General features: G+C 40.5%; 1 protein-coding gene across 1 annotated transcript; it reads right to left on the bottom strand.

The window, feature by feature from the left end:
• Positions 1-8,502: 8,502 nt before the first annotated feature.
• LOC145995159 (uncharacterized) lies at positions 8,503-9,934 on the bottom strand. The gene is made up of 2 exons (XM_083131708.1): positions 9,873-9,934; positions 8,503-9,014 (listed from the first exon to the last, which is right to left on the bottom strand). Exons 1-2 carry the CDS (start codon positions 9,876-9,878, stop codon positions 8,661-8,663), a joined length of 360 nt encoding a protein of 119 aa, XP_082987834.1. The 5' UTR covers positions 9,879-9,934; the 3' UTR covers positions 8,503-8,660.
• Positions 9,935-19,445: the final 9,511 nt, after the last annotated feature.

Here is a 19,445-nt window from a genome sequence, read left to right as displayed (position 1 = left end):
GAATTGTTGTAGGAAAGCTGTTTTGTTTTTGTTTCCTTCTCCCGTCTCAGCTAGCAAGGTAACTGCAGTCTGTGATCGACTGATCGATGCATCGGATTTGCCTGTTCACCATGCCAAAACATACAGTAAATATTGGGAAACTGCAGGACATTATTAAACAGTTTAGCGGTGACGGCATTCAGAGTGATGGATCTGTTCTGAGGTGTGATGTGTGTGATATTTCTATTGCTGTAGATGACAAACACCAACGCACTCGGTTTGTGCAGCATCTACAAAGTGGGAAGCATGTCAGGAATAAAGAACTATGAGATGGTAAAGGTGGGAAGCGACAGCAATTCATTTGTGAGGCGCTTGCATCTTTGAGTTCCAGAAATACAAATGAATTTTTTAGTGAGACAGCAAGGACATTTATAGCGTGTGGAATACCTCTTCCGAAACTTAACAATCTGACATGAAATCATATTTGCAAAAATATACTGGGAAATCAGTTCCAGATGAGAGCACCTTAAGGAAATCTTACCTTCAACCTCTTTATGAATCTAAAATCTCGCAGATCAGGCAAGTAGTAGCTGACCATCCAGTCTATTTCATACTAGATGAAACCACAGATAGGCAAAACAGGTACGTTTTGAACATTTTAGTAGCACCTCTCAATGGACATCAAGTGAAACCCATGCTTTTAAAAACTTATTTTCTCGGCAAAACAGATAATGCAAGTGTAATGCAAAGTTTCAATGATACATGTTTTGTATTGTGGCCGGAGGTCGTAAAATATGATAGTGTGTGGTTAGTTCTTCAACCAAGCATCTTACATGTTTGCTGCATTTTCTAACTGAAGAATATGTATCCTAACTTAAAACATGTGACCTTCATTGTTCATGCTTTGCATAGAGTTTGTGAAGCTCTTAAAGATGAATATACATATGTGAACGAATTTGTTTCTAGCATTAAGAAAATACTGAAAAAGGCTCCTTCTAGAATACAGAAGTACGTAGAAATTACGAAACTTCCACTACCACCCTCTCCCATCCTCACTAGATGGGAGACAAGGTTATAAGCTGCAGTGTTTATTTGCAATCATTTCCATACAATATCGAAATTTTTAGATGCTTTGCCTAGTGATTCCTCAGCTGTAGAAAAAGCCAAAAAACTTGCACTTAAACAGGAATTGCAAGATGAACTCTATATTGTACATGACTTCTCTTTCCTTACTACTGCAATCACAAAACTGGAGGAGCAGTGTCCTGAAAAGAAAGCACAGTGGGCTGTTTTGATGGATGTGCAACGAGAGCTGCAAGGGGTCGGGAAAGAGAAGTTAGAACAAAGTTTAGCCAAAAACCCTGATGTTCAAGAAGTCGCAACCAACAAGGATGTGGATTACCGGTTGAAAACAAAATACGCACCACTTGTATCTGCTTAGTGACCGCAGATGTAGCTTCACTCAGAAGAACATACAAATTTTGAATGTAATCTATTTTAACAATTTTCTAGATGACTAATTCTAAGCAAGTAAGAAGAAGCATGTTTTCCTTTATGTCGCTTTCTAATGTATCAGATAATTTTCTTTGCTTAGTTATATTAAACGATTTAAAACCAGAGAATACTCTATGTGTTTATCCAGACAAGTTGAATCATATATGTATGCACTGCTCACAATAAATTTTACATCTGAAAATTAGCACCTATTTTAGCACCTTTTTTGTACAAAAATTGGCACCTTTTTTGCACCTTTATTGGCAAATTTTTGCACCTAAAATTCCTACCTCTAGGTATAAGTCAAATACCCTCCACTACAGTCAGTGCCGGATCTATAAACAGCAAAACCCCGCAGTGCGGCGACCAGAGCAGAGAAGAAAAGATGCATTAAATATTTTAAGGTGAGACGATTTGCTATTCATTTTAAGTTGGTTAATGTACAGTATTTTTCGGTTAATAACTTCTGTTTAATGCTTCATATCACAAACTAAACATCAATTTACTTCTATCCGCGAGTTTTTCTTTCCTAACTCCGTGGTGTGAGATTGTACTGTACATACACATCAGTTTAAGTCAGAAACTGCTCTTTGTAGAAGTTTAACACGGCGGATCAATGGACGATAAACCCGTGAATGGAACGAAATCACTATTTACTTTCAAACCTGATTTGCTTACCTAACCGTCACTGCATAACAAACCCAATGCATGACGAACTGATAGCGAAAGCAGAGCAATTGCAGAAATATTATGAAACAGGTATTGGTGCATCATTCCCAGCTGAATTGACGTCTCTCTCTAACCTTTTAAGTGGGCATGTGGAGTGGTCACAACACCCCAGGTCTAAAAATTGTTTAAAAAAATATAGTCTTATAAGTTGGCAACACTGTTTATCTTTCCGTTACCTTCATGTTGTTTACGCCTTGTTATAACGGCGCACGCTTTTAGAATGAACATGAGTTCGGCCAATACCCAACCAGTGCTACTGCGCTGTTGCCAAACTAACTGCTAGCGCAAGGGAAGGACAGAAAATTCGCGATGTGTCCATTATTTTGATAATCCATGCACAGTATATATGTACAGTGAAATAATATAGTGAATATTTCTTCACAGGATTATAATATCATATCACTGTAGCATATACGAGAAACCCATACCTGAAAGAAGCTTGAAGGTATTTATTCATCACCGCTCTCGTCGTCTTCCTCGGTCTCCGTGTCACTGATTTCACTCATTTCCAAGTCATTCTCCTGGAGGTTAATGATTAGATTTTGCACCCTTGGTGCTACTGGTGCTAGGTTTTGAGAGTGACATTATTTAAAATAAAAAGAACACACGGAACACACACTATTGCACGAAAGTGCTGTATTTAATCTTTTCACAAACTGTTCTTTGTGGCGCACAGTGAACGATAAACGAATAATTTTACACCGGCCTTGGTACGAAAACGCCCGGTTCCCGCGCTAGTTGCTCCCTGGCTTTTCTCGGTGCTGGGGAAAGTCAAAGCCAGGCAGCCAATTAAAATACGCAGCGTCGCAACAGCGTCTACGTAAGCGCCTCTCTTCTGGCTTCCATTCGCTCCTCGCTGCCCAGCAGACGAGTTTTTCCTCGTTTCTCATTGGCACCGAAACTGTCGAGCGCTCCCTAGCGCGGGAAAGGGGACAGGTTGTAACAAACGCGGTATAGTGATGGGTCGTTCGTGAACGAACCGTTCCTTCTGAACTACTCCCTCTTGGGAAGTGTGAAGTGCTCACTCCTTCGGAGTGAACGAGTAGTTCCTCGTTCCAGCTTTGCGTGTATTATTACTGCTGTGTATGTTCTCTGGTTTTCTTGTGGGAAGTCGAGTAGTAGGTAAGCGCAGTTCCCTCTTCCCTAATCTCTTTCACTCAAGCTAACTGCAGCAAGTCCTCCCCCACCCCCTTCACTTCAGCTGCATGAAACTAACACCGGGAGGAGTTCATCGTTCGTTTCTTTGAATGGCTGCTTGAGTGAGCGAACTCCGGTGAAGTGTTTCCCGAAAAGGAACTGCCATGTCCCGTGGTAGTTCCTCAGAAGTCGTGAGCTTTGCTTGTATGTTGCCAACGCTCCCAGTCGATGACTCACTCCTACGAACCATCGAGAGAGAGAGAGCGCGCGAGGTTCCGTCTTTTGTTGCTGATTGTTGATAGTGGCGGTTTTCGGCGTAGCTATGCGTGCAACTCTGTTTACAGTAATGCTGCAGAAGCTCAACAATGAGGGAGGGATGGGCAAGTAATTCACTTTTAACCCTTTTTGTGGCATATTTTCGCAACTCGCATTGCAAGGAACTGTAGAAGGAACTTGACAGATAGAAGATAATCATATCAAACTTACGACAACGTTCCGTTTCCGTGCTCTTCCATTTTGTCAAAGTAAAAGTGGGGCCGGGAGGCGGAGAGCTTGAAAAATACGAATGCTATTTTTCGTACGGGTTGTGAGCATTAAAAAGGGAAGGATTAATTATGAACCTTCATATGGCGTCCTCTCTTCCATTCTCTTACGCGTGTTTGTTTGATCGTGTATCCATTTAATTGCATGAAAGTCTGAAAGGGTGGGGAGGGGCGATGGCCACCCTAGAAAATAAATTTCAACCTAAAATTTGTACATTTTACACATACGTATAATTTCATTTCAATCTCAATTTGTTAATTATTAGAAGGACGTTACAGGTGCATGCTAACTTCAAACTGAAGTTTTTTTTAAGGGGATTATACTATTTTGGAAGAAAATATGCCTCGTTTGACACCTTGGGAAAATAACTTGTTTGCCCTTCCCTGGAAAAAATACAGCGGACGTCCATGTTTAAAATATTTACAATTATTTTTCCTCCTCTATCACCAGGCGCTGTAATGCACTGCGACAACAAGGGGTAGGAATTCATTTTTGGAAGGGAAGAGGGGAGAATATAACTTGTCCAACTTTTCCTTTCCGATGAGACTTTTTGTCCGCTAAAGTTCAATTATCCATTAAAATGTATTTTCATTCACCCCCATCCTGAAAGCAGCTCCCGAACCTCGGTCGGTCAGTCGATACATTGTTTCCTATAGCTGTTTAATATGTGCACGAAGACGGATTCCTCCCCTCTTAATTCTTTTCACTCACTCCAGAGCAGTCTCTCACATCGCCTCCTCCGCCCAACGAAATCAACTTCGAGCTGTGTTGGTATGGTAGCTCCTCTTGTGAACGATTCCTTTAACGAGCAAGTTCCAGTGAACTGCCTCGGGCGAGAGCATGCTCCATGGCTTCGTACTTCCATTGAATGACTTCCAGTGAACGCTTCCTTTCGGTGAGCGAGCTCCGGTGAACTGCTTCCCGAAAAGGAACTGCCATGACCCATCAAACTGACCCAGACTTTCAATGTTCGAGAACGCCCAGAACAATGAAGGGTCATTGTTTATATCGAGGCGAATTTAACACCCAGAGCTTTCCCTAGACACAATAACTGAGCTGCGTCAACACAGTGGCAACGAAAAAAGCAGGCGGAAGGAAATGAAAGGTGATGTTTCTATTGTTTCTTCAAGGAACGATAACTCCGCCTGAATGCGACGGAAATTCATGCGACTTGGACCGTCAGGTTCAAAATGTCTTTCCCCATCTTATGATGAACCTTAAAGTGGCGAGTTTTATGAAAACTTCTTGCGCGCAAGAAAAATACAGAACACGGCTTTTAACTTCCGTGCCGCAGTCTCCTAACTGTACAACGTTGCACTCCTGCCATTGGCTGATCGCCACACACACCCTCTGCGTTGCCCCGCCCGATATCGCTTCTAAAAGCGTGCGTCGTAACTTGGAACGCCCAATACTCCAGGGGATTTTCTTCTCTTCCACGCCCATAGATGTTAAAGTTCCTTGTTTGTCTTAATTGGTATTAAGGCATTTTTTTCCATTTCGGAAAGGTTATATTCGCGGCGGAGAGATTTGATAGGAATTTTAAATCGTGTGGGATAATGAGGGGTAGGTCTTTTAGTCGCCTTATTGTTGTGCGCTGGTCCACAATAACAAAGAGCTCCGCGTTCTGGGGTCTTATCAGCACCCCACCTACCTACTTGCGTATTGTTTTAAACTTTATTTTGCTAGAGTAAATTTGCTAATTGTAATAATTGTTAGAAATATAACTGTAAAGTATTTTTTTCTGTGGGGTGTCGTGAGCACCCCAGTACCCACTTGGCCACCTACCTACTTAAAGGAGCTGTCAAAAGTGATTTATCAAAGGTTTCATTTGTGCATGATTTTGTAAAACTTCAATGTGATTACAATTCTACCTGACTCTCCAGATGTATATCGACCTCCATGGCGACCGGTTCGAATCCCGGCCTGAACATGGATGTCCTTTGTGAGTTTTCCTTCATTAATTTCACCCTGTCGTCACCCATCCTCATCGCTGCGATTAACCAAAAGTAGCAGAAGTGCGACGCTACATAAAAATAGAATCTAATCAATCACTCACACGCACATTGAATAAACTGATTAGCAGCAAAATCTCTGACTTTGCCTTCCACAAGTACGTGTATTTTATGTAAGGAAGGGACCTGTAGTAATATTTTTTCAGGAAGGCCCAAATTTTGTAGATCAGGCACTAACTACAGCCCTGCAGACAGGGGACACATCGCAGGAGAGAAACATCCGTAGAAAAACGAGAGATGGCTAGAGAAAGAGGGAGGGGTGTATAAACGATGTGAGATAGAGGGAGATGTGTATAAAGAGGGCGAGAGAGAGAGAGAGAGAGAGAGAGAGAGAATCGAAATACGGAAGAGGAGAGAAGGAGATAGAGAAAAAGCGAGCAAGAATAAAGCGACATAGAGAGAGTGTGAAAGTCGAGAGCTATAACAACAGTACGGGATAGAGAAAGAAAGAAAGATAAATATTCTGGAAAAGAGAAAGATACGCTTGAGAGAAAAATATACTACTTGACAAGGGCGTGCCGAGAAAGGTTTTGGGGGTTAATCTCCTCCGAAACACCTTCAGTAGCACTAAAGAAAAGCAAGAAAATTTAGTTCTTGTCCTCTTTTTATATTGCAGTTAGTAGAAATTTAAATATCAATTTCGTGCATGCAGATGGAGTTTCGTGGTATGTAACGAGCTGACTGCACTGTGTTGTAACGAAAACTTCATTAACTCGTGTCATGTGAGAATAGGATCCAGGCAATTGCGACCAAACCAGTTGAAACTGAAAAGTCTCATGGATAATTGCAATTTCATTGGGCAGGGACCTCAGGGGCTGAACCGGGGAATATGGGGAGTATTGTAACCCCGGAGCCATTTACGGTTTCTAATGTTTTCAAATAAGAATGCGTTTATAAAAGTCAAAAGTGTCGGTTTCTTTTTCTTAAGTGATACTGATTGAGAAATGAATTTCTGAGAAAGAAACTAGCCTGATTTGATTTCCCATTTGAAAAACCTGATCTGAATCCAATATGGTGAACTTCAATGTGGCGGTCATAGTTAGTTGAGTTTGGAATACATAGAAATTTCTTTATATGGTAAGAGTGTACCTTAACGAGAGAAAGTAAAATCCGTATAGGTGCTTGATATATTGTATTTGTTAGTTTAGCTATAGAATATGCAGTCAGGAAGGTAGAAGAAAGTATAGAAGAATTAGTATGTGCACATCCGGCATTGGAATCCACATGTAATTAAATGGGAGAACAAGTGCCTGACGCAAGCGCACACAAACAACATAGGTGCTGCCATCTACAATTAACTTTGTCAGCTATATTTAACAGACGCAAGCGGTCATAATGGCAGAAAAACTGTTTCCCGCATTATTAACTGCCGTCGGCACCATGTTGCAAACTTCATGTTTATGGCGCCGTAGCCAGTCCTTTCCTTATTACAAAAACTTCAGGGTCACGTAGTACGCAAGTGGCTCGCCTTGAGAAAGGTATTCCATTCCCTGCATGCATGTGGGCACGTTTCCACGCCATATTTGACGAAATTCAGAAAGCCCTTTTACGGTTTGACACTTTGTTCTTTGTTTTCCAGGCCGGACAGGCTTTGAGAATTGCTTTAAGTGACAGTCTTATTCAAGATATCGCTGGTTCGAATATCGCGGCTGGCTATTCGCGGCTTTTTCTCAGCCTCGCTAAGTGAATGTTTGAGTGTAATTAAGGCCATGTTATTCTTCCTTTCAAGTCCTGGACCTTCTCTTCTTCTACCATACATCCATTCATTACGCCATACACCTAGTAATATAAAGAAGAGACCAAGCCGACCCATTTTCTACCTATCTTTGGTTCATATATTTTGTTTTTCTTTCTTTTCTTTCTTTATTTCTCCTTTCCTAGTCTGTCTACGACGGGCTCTCGTATGTAATGAGCACATTCAGTGGCGGCGATTGGGGCAGTTACTCCCTGCACTTTTTGCTGTTTTTTATTTTTGCCCCCACGCTATGGCCTCAACGCTAAGCCTTGCATACCAAGAACAAGTAACGTGTTAATTAATGCAGAACAATTGTGATACACTCGTTTTAACGTTTTCTAAAATTAACTAGAGAAGTTTTCACATTCACTAAGGAGAATTAAAAACTAATTACACAAAGGAATAGAAAATTCTACTTAAAAACAATAGAACAATGTAGGTTGTACTACACCTTGGACAAACGCTCTGTACAAAGAAACGAATTGGGGCACTATTAAGTAAGGCGAGTGTACACCCTGTTACATCTTAGTTTTTTTCCAAGTTGAATCTCCCAATTTCTTTTGAAATAATAACAATAAGCTGGCCTTTTCTGTCTATTTGCACACACACAAACAGTGTGGGTGTGTAGCCAGTATTATCCTATCAACCTCCGATTTTTTCTTCCTCACGCCCCTGACCTGTTATGTGTGTTTTTGTAATAGATAACAGGCACACAATGTCACGAAACTTACAAAATTCCTCCTACGAGTAGAACTGCATGAAGTTTCTCCTGATAATTCTCTTGATTTTGCAAGAAGTTCACTTGAAAATTTGATCAACAGATGTCATTTTGCTTTGAAGTTAACGCATAATGAAACGAAAGTAAAGATTTAATGTCTTGTGTTTTATTTTTGTATAAATTATTATCTCATAAAATTTGGTAACATTGCTGAGCAAATGGTAAGTGATATCTTGCTAAGATGATGATCTTTCGACTTCTACGGTTGGAAACGCCAAGAATCTTCCGATGGAATCGCCAAGGATCTTCCTACTTATCCTAGCACAAGACCAGCTGGAGCACCAACAGCAACAGCAGAACTGTAGGCAACAGGAGCAGCAGCAGCAGCAAATACGGGAGCGGGAGCAGCGGCGACGACGGGTGCCGGACCGGCCACGACGGCTGGAGCGGAGTAGGAGACGGCAACTGGAGTGGCCACGTTCTGAACGATTGGAGAGACGGCAGCGTAGGCGTGGTTCTCGGCGACGCTGTAGGCAAAATTCCCTCCGATGCGGTCGGACTGGATGACGGCGCTGTCGAAACTGGGAGCCCTCACGACGGCGGCGGCTGGGGCGGCGATCAGACCAGCATTGGCGGCGGCCAAGACGGCGCAGAGAACGACGGCGACCTGTACGGAGAAAAAGACAAACTCTCGTATAAATTTTCATTACAAATATATTCTATTATACGCGTAACCTAATGTGATACAACGTATCCTTGTTTCTTTGGGAGTGTTCCTTCATCAATTCCATCTAAGTATCATCGTCGCGATTAGCCTAACGAAGCAAGAAGTTTGTATAGTAAGGAAAATACATGCAAATCTAAGTATTATGTTCATTCATCATCGTGAGAACAGTCGGGGAGTTAGTTGAAAGCCGAAATGGCAGTCTCTGGTCACTGAAGCCAGAAAACAGCGGCGATGGGATTCGATGCACTGACCACACAAGGAAAAGCCACTTAGAAGACCTTGTCCTTCAAAAGCTATTGTGCCACTGAATTCAATAAAACATCTCTTACCAGTTGCTAGAAGCAAAGACATTTCGTGCTGAATAATGATTGTTCTCATGACTTTTACATGTAGTTGCATTTTTGTGATTTAACTCGCCTTTCCAACTTGTTTAGGTTAAGAACCTGGTTCAAAAAGTTTGGACAAATGTCCTAATTAAATTTCTCAAATGTACGAGCTGCATTTTTGGCTCTTTATAGAATACTTTGATATACGTATTATAAAAATAACTACATACGATTATATCACAAATATATTTCTTTGTTTCCTTCTATTTCGCGTCGCTTTTCTTCGAGCTCAGGGTTAATCGCGGCGTTAAGAATGAATGATGAACTGATGAAATAGATATCACGGCAATCAGGGTTCAAACCATGGATCTGTGGCTTTGTAGCGCGTATCGCCTACCATATCACCAATCAACGTATAGCATAAAGATACCACATTTTCCCCCGTGAGGTTCATTGCACTCACTATACTTACCTTCATGTTGGAGGAGTTTTTGGCTTGCTGTTCAGCTGACAGATTCCTGCCTTACAACGAAGTGTGTCCATTTTATATACCATTCTCTGCAAATGATGGAAAATTCAAGGACAGCGCTTGTAGAAATGTTAAACTTGGAACGCCCAATACTCCAGGGGATTTTCTTCTCTTCCACGCCCATAGACGTTAAAGTTCCTTGTTTGTCTTAATTGGTATTTAGGCATTTTTTTTTCCATTTCGGAAAGGTTATATTCGCGGCGTAGAGATTTGATAGGAATTTTAAATCGTGTGGGATAATGAGTTGAAATTCTATTACCAGCATTCCATTAATAGTTTGGAGTAGGAAGTATCAGCGATAAGTAGCTATGGAGGGAGATTTAAAGCCAGAGACAAACCTGCTCTCGCTGAGAGCTCGATCCATCAAAATACCGCACGTGTGCACCGGAACTGACTTCTGGTTTGAAACGGTTTCTTTCGTTATGCACTACGGTTATTCTCCCGCTTATATTTTGACAACGTTTAGAGTACTAATCACTAAAAGGTTGCAAAATTAATAATAATTGAATAATTGTTCATAAGCTGTTATGTATGCAATACATATGGAGAGGTAGTGCTAACGTCGTCGACATGTAATCAAGGGATCCCGGATTCGATACCCGGTGGAGGCACATAGTGGTTCGGATCCACTTTAAACGGTAAGTCCAGTCCCGATTAGCTTGTCTGTGCATAAAATAGACTTAAAAACTCAGAGAGAGAGAAAGACATAGTAGTCAGCAGAGATAATTCCTAATATGCACGTATATTTTATGAAAATTCCGAATTTTACACACTATTGCTCCCTGAAGTGATTTATTTCGCATTTCTGAAATGAAAATTGCTATTTTCAAGAAAACTTCGACCATTCGAAATTCGGAAATGATTTTTTAAATTGGTAATGCAACTTCTCTTGAGCCAATAATGCTAAGGCTTGTTGAAACGGTAACGAAATTTCGAGATGTGTGATGATCAGGGCAAGGCATTTAATGTCCCAAACATTGCTAAAAAATGACCTGTAACAGTAAAAAAAATGATCCAAGAATTTAAAAAAAAATTACCAATAATTTTATAAAAAACGTTTCCTTGTTAGTTCCTTAGTAGAAAATGAGCTAATTTTAGAGAGTAATTTAATTCATGACAGTGAAAAAAAGGTTTAAATTTACTTAAACTAGTTCTAGAAGAGACATGTCCCCTAGACAACGCCTGCAAGAAACACTGATTATTATTATTGCAATATTTGCCAAATACGTGAAATTTAAAGCCAATTTACAAAATAATATCCTGTATTGGTATTGAAAACACAAATTTCAGTGGCTTTTCACAATTTATCTGAATTAAAATCAACAATAAACACTTTGTGAGCATTCTCAAATAAAAATCATTGCCTAACGTCTGCTAGTGAAGACTTGTGCATGGAGACGTTCCTGTCTACCTTCACTGGAACAATTGGAGCATACTGAAGCAAGAAATGTCTGCTGGATTTAATTCACAGTCACCAAGAGGAAAAAAAAACACACCAAAGACTTGGAAAATAGGGTTAGGAGCTATTGATACATGTCTACTTTGTTTCCTGGAAATGTTATTTGCTTATGTGGACAAGCATTAACAAGCAGCAATATTCAATAAATAATAAAATCTCAACACATATTAGAAAATGCCATTTTCTTCAAGAAGAGTATTGAAAATGCTCAAAATCACAAAAAAATTACACATCTATCGAAAATTACGAAAAGTGCAAAAATTAAAATGCCCAACCAAATTACCTTTAATTAACCAATTTTTTTCACGATATACATTTTTATATATTCGAGCAATCTTTCAACCTTATTTGAAATAAAGGTGCAAAATCATCAAATGCCTTCCCCGAGTTGTAACACTTGCTTTCTCCCTTTGTATGGCCAATTCAAATTCGGTTATCTCTCTACTATAAATAATTTTGAAAATTGACTTGGGGAGAGGGTGTTTGGGCTGGGTCTGTCTCCAGGTACATCCAGCTGCTAACAGTCACTAAAACTAAATGCTAAGAGCTCTAAACCAGGCCCTCCTAACCTAACTACATATGCAGTATTAGAACTAAGCGGAATTGTAGGTTATGAATTGTTAGGTTTAGAACTCTTAGAAATAAAATTTAGCGACTGTTAGCAGTTGAATGTGCCTGAAGACAGACCCTTTTGCGCTACAGTATATCCTTGCTCCTGTGATATGTCTGACATTTCGTCTATAGTTGTAAGAGATTTTCCAGCTAAAGAGATTGACAATTGAACTTTCAATAATTGTACTGTACTTGTATTGTGTTCATAATGTATTTTTCCATTGCGATATTTCAATGTAAGAGATTTTTCGAACCATATTTCTTTTGAATGTGTAAAGAAGCCTGATATAATGCAGGAAAACTGAAATTGTTTCTCCAATTAACATGTTTCAATTATGCAAAATGAATTTTTGTAACTTCTCAGAAAGTTTTGTTTGTAGACCAATACCATCTATCTGGCAAAAATGGCGTCATGATTTGTGTTGAGAATTCTGATTCTCAGTGATATTTCGTTTTACCTAATATCGAATGAAATAAGTGATAAGGCAAACACAACAACCTCGTACATGCCTTACCCAACATTCAAACCTATAACCCCTTGCTTCAAGGTACTTTACGCATTCCACCACAAAGGTACAGGCTTGTTTTCTCACTCACATTTGATGAACAGGGCCTGCCTGATGGCGCAGTGGTAGCGTCGCCGCCTTGTAATCAAGGGATCCCGGGTACCCGGTGGAGGCACAAGTGGTTCAGATCCCACTTTAAACTCTAGGTCCAGTCCCGATTAGCCTTACTGTGCATAAAGTGGGACTTAAAACACCAAATCAACCAACCAACCAACATTTGATGAACAAATAATATAACGTGCCATGCCTATAAATAGTCAGGCAACTACTCGTTTAATTAGGGCAATGTATTATTACTACAATTACTATTCACCAATTGATTCACATTGCAGTTCCTTCTGATATTATAAAATAACGTTGGTATTATTATGTAACGTTTGTTCTAGATGACTGTATTTGCTGAAGGGTATTACCACAGAAAGGGTATTATATACCTTTATCTGTGGTATTACCTAGGTACTTAAACGTGAGGTATTTCTTTTTGTATTATCTGAGGGGTTCAGAGCACAAGTGGCGTAACTCCACTTTTCATTAGAACTGAAAAGTATCAATATTTCAGTATCTCCTAAGTTTCAAATTCTTGCTCATAGAGGCACCACTATGTTTGTGCTCCAACAGCTAAACATAGTACTAAGTTATTCAAATATGCCTTTTTCTCAAAACTGTCTTGAATGGAGTTACGCCACTTGTGTTCTGATCCTCTCATTTCTGCCCCCTTCAAAAAACGCGCCTGCACTTTGAAGTTCTTGCGTTCCTGTGTCTTTCTCGTAATTGTCAATCTTTCATAATAATTAACGCAAATTATTGTTAGAATTTTCATAAGGCGGGCTCAGAGATGGACGAAATACTCTGACTGTGCTTCGGTTGTCATGGCTCCTAAGGATCTTACTTTCTTCCTCTGTCTTTGCTTCTCATTTTCTTTCTTTCACTGTTTTTTATATATTTATGCTTTCTTTCTTTCCTCTATCTTTTATTTCTCTCCTTCTCTGACTTTTATCTTATTTTTTCTGCCTCTCTTTTCTCTGCCTCTTTCTCTTTCCTTCACTACTTGCTTCCTCTGTCTCTTTCTCTGCCTCTTTTTTCTTTGGATTCCTCGATTTTTCTATTTCTCTCTCTCTTCTTCTTCCCCTTATTTGACCTTCTTTCTCTCCCCTGTTTCTCTGTCCTCTTTCTACCTTTCTATCTCTCCCTCTCTCTTTCTTTCTCTCCTCTATATCTTTGTTTCTTCCTTTCTATAGGTTTTATTTTTCTCCCTCTCAATTCTGTTTCTCTTTTTCTCTTTCCTTATTTCTTCCTCTGATGTGTACAGTTCTTCCTCAGCATATCTATCCCTTTCTATATTTATTTCTTCCTCTGTCCCCTCGTTGTTTGCATTCTATCTTCTTTCCATTTCTACCTTTGTTCCTTACTCTGTATCTCTTACCTGCTGTCTCTTTATCCGTCTGCACGTGTGATTCTAGCTTAATGTATAGTTTTGAAAATTTCTAATTTGTGTAGACAACGTCCCAGGCCCACATTCATTATTTCACTTTTTTTATTGCAAGAACGATTAAAGAGGCTTCAATAAAGACTGTGCAACTTCTCTAAGTCTACGTTCCCAGGTTCAAGTCCTGGTGCGATCATTCGTGTTTCTTTTCCCCTTAGATTTCATCGATTTCACTCGTTCTCATCGTCCAGATTAGCCAAAAGTTGCAGAGAAGCAACGTAAAATAACAAAAATATAAATTTTAAGTGTACGCAGGTCTCCTACGCACATGACTGGTCGGAAGTATGAATGAGGTTCTGAATCGAGGAGGCTTGTAACTTTCACAGCGACAACTCCTCCAAACACTGGGATATCCACACGCATGTGCGTGGTAAGCCTCGGGATGTTTCTCTTACGTCACGCAAGCCCGGAAGTAACGTCATCAGTAACGGTACTTGAGTGTGTGGCGTCTAGGAGAAGGAGAAAGTGTTCCCAAAAAATCTGTTGCTTCACGTTCACGCTCTGCTACTAAAAGCTGATGTACTCGTGTGACCATATTAGCTAAAAGTTATTTGTGAACGAGTGAACTTTCGAAGTTCTTGGGTTCGAGTCGAGTGTTCCTTGGGTGTTCCTTTTGAGTGTATCTTCATGAATTTAATCTTTTCACTCATCCTCATCGTCGCTATTAGCCAAAAGTGGCAGACATGTGACTCGAAATAAGCAACATATTTCTGCCAATTGCAACTCTTATTTTTCCTAAGGAAGTTTCTTAAATGGGCTAAGGACAGTGTCTAGGCTAGACACACTCTGATCTCTTCTCGCGTAATCTCGGTCTATGTTATATATCATGTTAGGAATCTCTTTGTCTTCGTCCTCCTCGGAGGAGTGGTCAGTGTAAAGCGCTACGAGGCCAGATGTACTAGGTTCGAAACCTAGCAATGAATGTTTATTATTGTGCTTGTCCCATCGTCATTTTATCACTTTATTATTAATTCGCATCGTCACGAATAATCCAGGAGGTAGAAAACAACGTGAAATAACCAAAGTAGAAAATGAAGTAGACAGTAGCGGCGATTGGAGACCAAATCTGGGGGACAAGGACAGTTTATTTTCTTTTGGCAGACAAAGCATAGCATTAAGAACAGGGTGCGAAATCCTGGAGGGAGGGGGGATTCCCCACCCCCACCAGCAATCTTGGCCTCAAAAATCCCCCCACCAAAAATTTTCGGGGTGAGAGTTTTTGTTACAACAAACAAAAGATAAACAATTACTTTTAATTTCAAATATACTGTACTAAGAATAATACCGAATACAAGATAGTGTAGTGCCTAATCGCTGCCACCGGAAGTAGAATAATTGTCTGTTTCAACATGAAATCTCTCTTATTGTCGTCTCGCTCTCGAGAGGGAAGTTTAAAAATATTTGAGGAGAAAAGGCTTTTTTAAAAAATACTTAGCATAAAATAAACTAAAAGCATTAATTTTTTGCACATTAAACAGTACATATAATTCTATCTGTGAACAGTCAGACAAATATCCTCTTGTATAAAAACTCTCTGAACGTTAGTCGCAATAGTTGTATATTAGCAATTAGCATGCAAGTTAATGGACCTTATCCAAGTAAGATCCAATTAACATTGCATTCTAATCCTGAATACATAGTCTAGCAGAGTAGACTCAAGCTGAAATTTTCGTATTCCTTAAATTCTTATTTGTTAAGTTTCGAGGAGATGACAAACGGCTTCTATCCAAGCTCCAGTATGAAGCCTAGATAAAAGGTTTCCCCGCATAAAATGAAGGGTGCAAAGTGCTGACTCATCTGGCAACATTGATTCATTTGTTCATCTAGGCTGTGAAAATTAAGTTCGAATCCTGGCCCATTGTGCTTTTAAAGTGCCTGTACGGAAATACTGAATGTGTAATGGTGACTTTTGCTAAGTAGCTATTATATTGGAATGCTCATAATTATGGGTAAATACTAAAAAAACATATTTTTTTTGGTATCGAGATCATCGTCTGTTCTTGACGTCACGATTATTCTAGTTGACATGTAGCACTTAGGCGAGCGCGTATGAACTTTATATTTTCTGCATGTGTAAGTAGATGGGTTACATCGAAATTAGTGACGAATTTGAATTTTTGAATTTGAATTAAAAATTTTTGAGTGCGTCACACTATCCAGCCCCTTATCATAACAAAAAATAAAAGCGTGTCTCAAAACTAAAATTTCCTTACCTTGGTTAAAAGCTGAGGCTAAAAAAGGGCACTCAGCACAAATAAGGACAAAACACAGGACGAACACAGAATGATACTGGTCATGCGGCCAGTCGCCAGAGCCTCGTTAGTCTGCAGTCCAGGGTGTACTACGTGGAAGGAGCACCCCTTACACCCCTAGTGCTGAATTGATCCATACCATTATTACATTTAATTTATTTGACCCTTTATTTTAAATGTATCGAGGAAACTATTTTAGCTGTATCTTATATTAATGTGACATGAATAAAGTTTTAAATTATACACAAAATGTACAGAAAAGGTTTTATTACTGTAGTAAAACAATGTACCAAAGTATGTACAAACGCAGCTCTTCCTATATATTTATTTATTCATAGATATGTAGATCATGAGATTAAATGATAGTGCTCTGATTACATAGTATAATTACTACAGATTCACTGCAATGTTTTAGTGATGATTTTTTTTAAAGTTTGTGTAAACTCACATAAAAATATCAATGGTGTGCTTGGTGATGAAAGTCAATCCCGATGTCTTTAATTTCACTTTTGCGTGTGATTTGTATGTTGTTAATGCGATGTGTAAAAACATAGTGTTTGTATTAGTGACGGTGTTGCATTTGTGAGGTTGAGATTTAACTCAACACCAAGTTTCCGTGCAGTAAGATTGTCAGTTTGATCGCTTAATATCATTTAAGAATCGCTCATTGTTTCATCAAGCCTAGAATGGTGGCCGACCTGGGCCACGGCCAGGTGGTGGTCCAGGTGGTGGTCCGGGTGGTAGCGGGGACGGTATACCGAGGTTAGCGGAGGCTGTATTCGCCGCGTTCCTGGCTGCAACCGCCGCTTGCTGCGCCACTGTTGCTTGCGTCGCTGCTCTAGCCGCCTCGGCAGCTTGCGCGAGCAGCGAATTTTGGGCTTCCAACGCTGCCTGCGCTGCCACGACCGCCTGCGCAGCCGCCTGCGCCGCGGGACTGTTGGGGTTTATGCCGGGAGGTCCTCGTGGCCGTCCTCTGCGGTTGCCCGGTCCGCGCTGAGGCGGCGGAAGACCGATCTGTCCCGGACTGGACACTGTCACCGTGGCCGTCACGGGACCCGTTGGAACTCCTCCGCTGGATTGCTGTCTGCGGGTCACAGAATCGTATCTGTTTCTGGAACCTTGTCTTGCTGCCTGTGCCGCAAGACCCGCGCCTCTGTTCTCCTGGTGCCGTCTTGCAGGTCTTCTTGGCGGTCTGTACGGTGGTGGTGGTGGAGGAGGTGGCGGTGGTGAAGGAGGGGGTGGTGGCGGCGGCGGTGGTGGTGGGGGAGGGGGCGGAGGAATGTGCCATATCGGAACCGCCAATACCGTAGGTACCGCCACCCTGTTCTGCTGGACTTGTATATGCACAGGTCTTCGAACCACAGTTACGTCCCTATCGTCTTGAGTCCTCTGCAGTTGAAACCTCAGCCTCACTGGTTCACGGTGTTCGTGTAGCGTGATGGGAGTTCTGGTAATCTTCTTCTTGAACGTGAACGTTTGGGGGACCCCGGAGTCAAGGGCGAATTGGTTGTGGATGTAGTTCTGATGGACCGCAAAGTTTGGCACTGGAGCCAAAGCGACCGCTGTAGGCGATGCAATGGCCAATTCTGAGGAACCGTACACATTTCGCACTGGAACTTGTAACTGGAAAGTCACACCATTGAACACTCGGGGGTTGCTTGTGAAAGATGCTCTCGATACAACCAGTAAGGCCCATAAGGTGGGCAGAGCCTGAAATGTTTGAAATAAGAGGGAAATGTAAGTATTTTAGTTCAACCTGTATGAGCTACTAAGTAACTTTACCTTATACTTTAATCTTTTAAGCATAACACATTTTCCAAGAATCAAACAAGGAGCAAACCCTGGTTCCCAGCGACATGTTGGGTGAGAATGAGAAACTGATGAAGTATTTACTCGTAGCATAACAATCTGGTAAAAAAATCACCTTGCTCATTATTACTTTCTACGAAAATCATCGAATTCTATTTATACTTACAGAAGATACGTAAAAACTAGCTTTGAAAAGGAGTGAATTCTGGTTTTGTCACTACAGAATATGTTACATTGACTTTACCTGCAGTTAGACCATCTAGCAGTCGAAAACTAAAGTTCAAGTTGCAAGAAAATCCTAATTCTGTTGAGAAGTTATAGTTCTTCTCAAAAGTAATCTGAAAGATTTATGTTGTAGCCTAGCAACTGTGCGGATGCAACAATCAATTAAACAACGAGAAATAAATACATTAGCAAACCGACTAATTTTTAGTGTATGTTATTGCGTAGGCTCTCATGGTGGAACCTTAGCTCAGAACATGTTGATTCCCATACTTTTGCCCATTTGAGAACATGTTCATACTTGATGATGATTTTTTCTCGGTATGTTCACCAAGTGATTTCCGGATAACGTCACTAATATTCAGGGATTGAAGTGTATACCGCCGTATAGCCCTCGACTACAGCCCTGCCTGCAGGTGTAACTCGAAAATGTTTTTGTTCCACTTCGAGGGTTGTTCCACTTAGAGAGTGTTTGTTAGGAGTTGTAACAGCCATTACAAATCACAAAGAATCGAGCAATAATAAATGACCAAACGCATATAAAAGAAATACTGATCTGAAATATGCAGTGTAGTTTCGTGCATGTTTTAACCTACTCCCCTCTTTTTTGGGTTTGGTTTCATCCAGTCGAGCTAAGCACTAATACCGTGGTCGAACTGTAGATCAATCTTACCTTCATTCTGTTCCTTTGACACAAGTGTCTACTGCAAACCACTTGCAGTGCACCTCAAGACAGCTGTAATTTCGACGTTTCCTCTACGTTGCATTTATACCAGTCGCAACATGCTTCAACACCCGTTGATTTGGAAGGCTTTCCTGATGAGACATGAGTAGTGTCCTCTCACTAGTATGAGGAATGCCATAATGCTGAATGACGTACACTTTCATATATATATACTCACGCGTGTTTCCAAAACCTAGAAGGATAATTTCCGTTTCTTGAATTTGTTTGAATCCCATGTTAGGCTTACGTGATCTATTGTGTCGTGAATGCTTATGTGCTCGCAAGTTATTTTATTGCTGTCATCAAGACGCAACACATCCTGCTTTGTGGAGATTTTTGACCAAAGTATAACGTTGTAAAAATTTTTATCTGTTTCAATGGCCTTC

Source organism: Lepisma saccharinum, chromosome 11 (assembly GCF_977018435.1).
Source record: "Lepisma saccharinum chromosome 11, izLepSacc3.1, whole genome shotgun sequence".
Classification (NCBI taxonomy): domain Eukaryota; kingdom Metazoa; phylum Arthropoda; class Insecta; order Zygentoma; family Lepismatidae; genus Lepisma; species Lepisma saccharinum.
Note: the sequence above shows the minus strand (reverse complement) of the source record. Positions and strands in the feature narration are given on the sequence as shown.